At 34.4% G+C, this 8463-nt stretch overlaps 1 protein-coding gene across 2 annotated transcripts; it reads left to right on the top strand.

Moving 5' to 3' along the window:
* The first annotated feature begins 1504 nt into the window (after positions 1-1504).
* On the top strand, positions 1505-6543 carry LOC129739987 (protein Wnt-8c). 2 transcript variants are annotated; one of them, XM_055731566.1, is made up of 3 exons: positions 1505-1569; positions 1618-2206; positions 6192-6543. In XM_055731566.1, the coding sequence occupies exons 1-3, from the start codon at positions 1528-1530 to the stop codon at positions 6458-6460; spliced, it is 900 nt and encodes a 299-aa protein (XP_055587541.1). In that variant the 5' UTR covers positions 1505-1527; the 3' UTR covers positions 6461-6543. The 2 variants fall into 2 exon arrangements, with proteins under 2 accessions (XP_055587541.1, XP_055587542.1); XM_055731567.1 differs by having other exon boundaries at positions 1518-1569; positions 1633-2206.
* The last annotated feature ends 1920 nt before the right edge of the window (positions 6544-8463 follow it).

The following is an 8463-nucleotide window of genomic DNA, read 5'->3' as shown; positions in this document are numbered from 1 at the left end:
GTTTTTATGGGCTATATAGTATCTGTGTATTTTAGATTTAAATAACACCAACAAGTGTTACGGTGTAAGAACTATTTTTTTTGTTAACCAGCAATTGGTTTTCTAAATGCTGGATTTTTCTGCATTCGGTTGTGCTCTTGTCATTTTTGCTGGAATATGAGCAATCGGTTTTCAAATTACTGGACTTTCTATTCTAGCAACTGATCTAGTTTGCTGGAAAATCAGCAATCGAGTTGTCAAATTTGAGTCTGTTTGTTTTCGTACGCTGAAGCATGGTGAGACTCTATTTTACGTTTTTTGGTTACTAAAATATAATTATTTTTATTTTCCTCTATATTCTAGTAATCAGATATAAGGGTGAGTTTTTATTCGACGGGTAGATATTCCATAAAAGATAAGAATCAAAATTATTTTTACAGGTGCTTGATGATCAACACTATGGCACAAAGCTACCACCCCAGTCGGTATAAGCATATTGGAAAAAAAATCGTGTTTCTGGACAAAAATAAATTCCTTGTTGAAAAATGGAAGAAAATAATTGTTTTTATTGCTTATTATATGCACAGAAAGTATTCAAAATTCGTTTTGAATTGAAATATAAATTGTATACCAAATACAGCCGGTTGTGTTGAAAGAAATAGCTGGTTTCCAGCAATCTGGATTGCTGATTTTCTAGCAATTTGAATTGCTGAAAACCAACATTAATGTTTGCTGTTTTCCAGCAATTTAAATTGCTGGAAATTTTTCTGGAAAGTCAGCGGGACAAAAACCAGCAATATTTTGCTGGTTTCTAGCAAAAATAAATCTGTGTAGAAATGAGAAAGATTAAAAGAGAGAAAAGAGAGTTCCATATATGCATTCATACTTGGGAAAGAGAGACGAGAATTAAGTTTGAACAAGGATGAAATATAGAAAAGATATAGTTATTTGGAATGGTTATTATAAATGAAGAATTCCGGATGTAGGAAATCGGGTGGTTACGACGATGGACGACCCCTTTTTCTCTCTCGGTCTTAAGACAGCGAAAAAAAAACAAACAATCAAACACACAGAAATTGATTTTTATATAAACAGATATTTGCAGAAGGTCCTTATTTGCAATTTTAAATAATATTATTTCCAACGAAACGACGGAAACTGGTTTTATTTTTAATCTTTCATCAAAATCATTTCATTGCCTTTCTGGAAGCATGAAATGGATAGAAGCATAATAGGCATCTATTTGTATGGCATTTCGGTCGTTTAACAACAAAGACAATCCACCCTACTTGAGAAAAATTTACTGATTTCCCTAGGATAACGCATGTTTTGGTAACGCTCGAAATAATCACAAAGCGGCGATAAAGCTAAACGATCCGAGATGCAGGTACCGGTCACGGTTTGATGAAACTAATCGCCGTCCTTCGGCCGGTGGATGGAGTAAAAATGCTTTGTAAGGATAATTCGACAAAGATTTTGAAAACTTTACCCAAGCTGAAGGATTCAGTCATGTTTCTGTTGTGAACGAATGTTGACGTGCGTTGAACAATGTGGATATCGTGGTGCGTTTTTGTCGTTATGATTTTCGAGGTATTCAAACGAGCCCTTGAATGGATGAAATTTATAGCCTAACCAAAGGCGAATTATTCTCAGGTCAGTTCGTCGGTAACGGATTTGCTGTCCGACAGCATCGAGCTTTCGCTTAACAGTTGTCGGAGTCAGTTCAAATGGGACCGCTGGAATTGCCCGACGATTCAGTTTCTCTCGAAGCGCGTTTCTGGGGCTTCTCTCGATCGCGAAACTGCATTCGTGCATGCGATTGGAACTGCAGCTATTATCTACACCTATGCCAGAAATTGCTCCCGAGGTCAGGACGTAGGCTGTGAGTGTGACATTTTCGGTAGCGATCAGTGTCGGGCGGAAAAACAACTTAGTCTGGAGTATTTGGGAAGTTCGGATTTCCGATTGGATCCCAAAGGCTACGGGAACGCACACAACCGTCGAGCAGGGTGGATAGCGGTGCAGAATGCAATGCGAAAACACTGTCGGTGTCACGGAGTTTCCGGTTCATGTGCTATGCGAACCTGCTGGAGTTCCATGCGTTCGTTTGCCGAAATTGCCACCGGCGTGAAACAAATGTATTCTGGTGCCAATCGACTGTTTGTGGACAACTCAGGGCACTTAAATAGCAAAGAAATACGATTAGATCGATTGGCATTCATCAACGGTAAATCAAGACAGTTTATAGGATTATTTAAAGTTTAATTTGAATTTTGAATCTGCATCTTGAATCCGAATTCTGTTATGGAGATGACGGTTTAGTTTACTTTATGTGACTTGGTTTTCATTTATCGATTTTTACGACTTTATTTTAATACATCGAACGATTCAATCCAGATAAGGGATCAAAGTTTATTACAAAGTTAGATGTATGTGTATGTATTAATACCACCCAGCTAGCAGCGTCTAAAGTTAAAATATCTCAAAACTTTTTTCTACGCTTAAAATCTATAAGTTGAGTTTCAAATTGAGAAAACTTGGTTTGTTTTGAAAATTTTAAATGTAAGTAAAGATATAATTTCAAAATCTTGAAATATTTATTTTTTCGAAGGCTTGCAAACAAACACTATTCCTGATAAAATCAAAGCGTTTAGAAGCAGCAGGTTGATTTATGTGAGAGTTCAACTTTTCTCCTTAGTAACTGTATTTTGTTTGTTGTATTTCGAGGTAAATTTTTGGGGAAAAATAGGGACGTTTTCCAAAAGTAAGCCTGTCTAGGACAAAAGGCTAGAAAGCCTATCAAATGATAAAGTTTGAAGGAATACAATTAAAGAGCAATTAGGGCTTAGGGAATTGAATGGAGGCAAAATTTAAATTTTTTTGTAGTTATATTTATAAGAAGTAATGTTCAAAAATTTAGCCCCTTCATTTATGCAGCATTATTGTCCATGTTTCGATTTTCTTTGTTGTTCGGCCTGAACACATTAAGGACAGCTATGTTGTTTGTTTTGGACTGCGAAGAATTCTAAACCAAGAAACACCTAAATTTAGCATTGTATACATATATAGCATATATATCTCAGAATTTACTGGACCAAAAGTTACAAATTCAGTATCATTGGGCCACCAGAAGTATTGTGTTCAATTTTCTACAGTTTCATGATTAATTTTATAACATTTGAGTTTGATCAAAACAACCTTTACTATCAATTGCTAACTAGCTATCAATCAACTAGCATTTGTAAATGTTATGGAGGTGTTTTGTATCCTTAATGATAACGAAAACTCGTTAAAACCGTCAAAATAGCGACTGATCAATGTTACCCAAAGCATCAAATTCTATACAAAGACGAAATCGATTTTCAAATCAAATTTAAAGTAGTCCAATAAATTATTGCAACCATGTTCTACGTTCATAGGAGTCCCGTACTGGTTTTGAAAATATGAAACATGCCACATTTCCTTTAACAGAAAAAATTATCGAAAAATATTGAAAAACGTGATCAATCTTACCCCGTTTTACGGTACACAATAAAGATTACGTCGACTGAATACTGAATGTAAGTGATCTTTTCCATCAAAATGGTCGGTTGTTTATCCACTTTGATTTGGCGTATGAAGTACTTTTATCGGGTTTCATTTCAAATGTTTCTCTATGTGTTTTGCTTGTTAAAATTTGAATGATTGAAAATCACGAAAATTTTCTTCTACAGTTTGTTCTGGATTGTTTAACGGATAAATCAAGCATAGTATTTCTTGCCGTAGCAATTGGCGTTGAGGACCAAAAATATGAAAAAAAAAAAAAAGGGTGCGTACCACTTGAGTTTTTCAACAAAAAAAAGATTATTTTTAAAAGTTTGTGTAAAAGTGAATATTAATGCTTCTGCGAATTATTTGAATAGATAACTGCATTTTAAGGCCTTTCCAGAATTTCAAAGGTTTTAAATCAGGTTTAAGAGATGCTCCTCTAGCGTTAAGAAATTTGATATTTGAGCTATAACACTTCATCAAACTGCTTGATTTCTTCATTAACATTCATAAGTATGATGTAAAAAGATGAAACATAGATTTGGGGCTTAATTTGAATCCAAGAAAAAGGTTGGAATTCAAAAATACTAATATTTTTTAATAGTCATACACTATTTCTCTAGTTTTGAGTCATAGATGGCAGCACTGTCTTGCATTTTAACCAAATTCATGCTTATTTTCGAATATCCGGGATTAATTAGGGTGTGCTAGGTGATTTTAGTCAAGATACGAATACATGGTCTCGTGTGAACACCTTGGAAATTCTAATATCACTAAATTCAAAAAAAAATAGAGTTGCATCAAGGTCACTTAAATTGAATTTTTTGGACCGATTATCAGAACAAAGTTGTACTTTGCGATGGAGCTTGATAGACCAGACGGCTAGCAGTAAAATTGGCACTGATGGCATCTGTGGTGTAAAGTCAAGCGCTTTATCATTTAAAGCTTATATAGGCCGATGACATAGTGAATACGATGCGATGCGGTGAATGCGATTCAATGCGGTGAACCACATTTGATGAAAATGTATGTGAATCGCTTAAACATGACATACTCAACGCGGCGAAGGATATGTCAATTTGTTCCGCCGCTCGAGTTCGCATAGGCTGCGTCCGTAAATTTTCCGCCAACTCGCATCGCATCGCACTCACTATGTCATCGGCCTTAGTGCATTTGGAAATGGGACAGTTACGAATGCGTCTATCTCAATAACTATTTGTTTGATCGAAATACTTTCTATGAAAGAAATAAAGGCAATCTTATGATAATTCATGAAAAAAAAACAGTTTTTGTGTGCAAAATGTCTTCTTTATTCATGGTATCTCCTATCGACTGGCGCACACTTTTTTCAGTCATGATATTGATCAATTCTTCCAATTTGGACTTCGTTTAATCTGTTTTAAGGTGGCTGCATCCTTCTTCTTTAATGTCTGCTAGTTTTTGGTCCAATACTTCTCTTTTTGAAGAAACTACGGGCAAATTAGTGGGTAAAGCTGTTTCAAAATTATCAAAACTCGTTTATTTTTTAGCCATTTAAAAGCGTTTTAAATGGAATTTCTGCTGGAACAATCTGTCAATCACGAAGTAAAATCATCATGAGATTGAACTTAAATAATAATCGGTTAGTAAATATAGATCATAAGTTGCGAAGCGTATAAACAAGATAACTCTTTTTTTTTTTGGTTTTTAAAAACAGCGAAAACCAAAGCTTTCGTCTTAAAAATTGTTGTACTTTTCCACAGGAGCAGAATTTTGACAAATCATTATATTTTATTCAGAACAACCAGCAAATACAAACTTTAATCTGCCTGGACTTCACCACGAGCAGACATGTTATAGGATTCAAACGCTGGAACTTATTTAAAAAAGGGTTTTTCATAAGTTTGGTCGTCCATCAGAAATCATCTGTCTCATGCTTCGGTTCCGTTTATTCAGCTTACGAGCTCTGGAACGAGCAAAAACTTGTTGTTTGAGGCTAGATTTTTATGACTCATAACTAGGCAACACTTTCGGGTTATTGGAGAAATTTTTTTTGAACGTTTCAGCGAACTACACTTAGTTTTTCGCTTATTAGAAATTAAAAATTCTGGTATGACCCTTGACTTTCCTGATGATCCTAAACCGCAATTGCCGATCATGTGCTACTCTCCAATGCTTGATTTGAACTAAGTGGACATTTTGATATTGTTTACATACTTTTCCACTACTTTTACACAATAATTCTTTGAATAATCAACGGTTTTGCCAGCTATCAAATAAAAAAATGATGGATTTCAAAGAAAACTGTGCAAAGTTATATTTTTCTTTTTCTCTTGCATAGTAAATATCTCAGAGACGCATAAATTTAAAATTTTGAAAAAAATAGGTCTGATAGTACTTTCAACAGGCAACAAAATGCTGTCAAAGTTTGTGCGATCCCTTTTAAATAAGATATCAGCAAAAGAAAGTGTCCCATTTCTAAAAGGACTAAGCTTTAGTTACGAAAGACAGAATACATTCCTAAATTGCATTTTTTTACATCGTAGAAATTTGTTTTTAATTTTATTCCATCTTTGAAATATATGCTTCTATGCGACTTATAAAAGTAATATGTCTATATGTATGTAATATTTGTCTTATGACATATGTCACTCAAAATTGACGCTTCAACTCTGTTTTTTTTTTTTAATTTTCCTTCTCCACAGACTCCCCCGATTATTGTCGACGTGAAGCTGTTCCCGGTTGGCCTGGAATGGCAAACCGGCAATGTTCGGTGTCGGGACCCGGTTCCGACGCAAGTTCCCAGTCGCCCCGTCGCAAGGCATGCCGCAACCTGTGCCGCCAATGTGGTCTGAAGGTTCGAAAACAAACCCGTACGGAAAAACGAAAGTGCAACTGCCGCTTCAACTGGTGCTGTCAGGTTGTTTGCGACAGCTGCGTTGAACTGATTGACGAGTATCGATGCTCCTCCTGAATTTTCGCAGTGCGTTTAACATAAATTACATACTATAATGTGAAGACATTCATTTCTACGAAATATAATATTGAATAAAATGAAAAAAAACGGTAACTATTTTTGTTTACTACAGTCGTTTTAACATCTTTATGTCATTTGTAACTTATATCAACGATACAGTGCGCGGACAGTAATTGTAAAACTTATCCGGTACAACTGTGAGAATAAAAAAGGTACATAACACAAAGCCACTCGTATAGAAAATTTGTTCTGAATTTTGACAGCTGTAGCATTATTTAAAAAATTATACAATGGTAATTTTTGTTAACCTTTCTTTGCGATTTTATTCTATATGACCCGAGCTGTAATTTCTCGAAGCGATATCTCAGGAGCTAGATACTTGAAATTTTATGAACTTTGCTAAAATGAGAAGCTCTACAATTTCTCAATTTTAGATTTTTGAATAGGCTTACCAGAGTGACCCAGCAAACAAAAAGGACATATAGCCGGTTAGGGGCATATAGACCCTCATTATTGTTTTGGTTATAAAATCAAAACCACTGAACCAATTTTCATAAACTATACCATTTTAAAATCGTTCAAATGTCTGATATCAGATGCTTCTGAAAATTTTGAGTTTTGATTTTTATGCTCTTCAGAAAATGGGTGTTTTTCATGGGAAACTGAAAAGAAGGGAGAAAATTCGTCAATGATCACACACATTGTACAGCCAATAATTGAATTTGTGATCATTTGTGGCAAATTGTTAGAGAGAATTAGAAGGTTTGAGCTCAAATGAGAGAAACCAGTGCTCAGAGCGAGTGAAAATGTGCTAATTGTTGCAATTTGTTGTGGAATTTTGATCATTATCACTCCAAATGCAGAGAATTCTCTCTTGATTTCAATCCCTTGGTTGTGCATCAAAGGTAACTTATTTTCTTGAAGTCTTTTTGAAAAACTTTTGATTGATATAAATTCACATAGATTAAGAGTTCATATTGAAATAATTAAAGGTTTTACAGACCACGGAAGGTTATTTGAAAAGTTCATTAAAAATTTTTTTTATGATTTTATAACTATATAGGTTCATGTCGATCAATTAATTTTGATTAAAAAATAGCCGTTCTGTTCAATTACATTCAGTTCTAACAGATAGCGATGAATTTTTAATGAAAAGACTGATGGGGTGACCAATTCTAGCAACAAGTCATTGAATTTTAACATATTGAGGACCGAATCTGAGGTATATCGACTTTTACTTTACGCTTTTTGCTACGCTGAGCACAACTACTCTGAAATGTGAAATTTATTTTTTATATAATATTTTCAGAAATCAAAACCGGCTCTTTAATTAACTCAAGAGTTTTAAATCAGCACATTTAATCCATTTTAAGTTGAAATACGGCTCAACGAATTTCTGAAATATCTCGTCGTATGTTTTCGCGGTTCTTTATACGTCTTAGCCGATTTAGGCTAAGACGGATTAAGATTAACATTAAGTTAGTTCACATTGGTTTTCAGGTTTTTAAAGATGAAATAATTTTTCAGCCCAGTTTCATAAATAATAAGCTTATTATTCAGTTAAAAAAAACAATGGTTTTCATAAGATAATCAATGCTTTTTCATTTTTTCTTATAATTCCGTTCATGGCATATGATATCGGAAACCAAAATTTTTAATACTTTAAATAGATTTTTAAATAAGCCAAAGTTTAGCTGACAAAGTGAAATTTCATCAGTTCAACCGGGATGGTCACGATTTTCGTTCAAAAACGCCATCTTTTTTTTACCATTTTGTCTTTCCGATCAATTTTTAGACACCAACAAAATTATAATAAGTTTTTGTCTTCATAAATAGATAGTGAATATGTAGAATATGTATTCCAAATGGTATGATTTATGAAAATCGGTTCAGTAGTTTTGAAGATTCAGTCAATATAGTAATCCGCGTGTGTATGACCCTAACCTAAGCTTGCCAGATTGCCCGGTTTTATCCGGGTTTGCCCGGATATTTGGTGCAAA

The sequence above is a fragment of the Uranotaenia lowii genome, chromosome 1 (genome assembly GCF_029784155.1).
Source record: "Uranotaenia lowii strain MFRU-FL chromosome 1, ASM2978415v1, whole genome shotgun sequence".
Lineage (NCBI taxonomy): Eukaryota > Metazoa > Arthropoda > Insecta > Diptera > Culicidae > Uranotaenia > Uranotaenia lowii.
The sequence above is the reverse complement of the archived record's forward strand: the minus strand, read 5'-3'. Positions and strand labels throughout refer to the sequence as shown.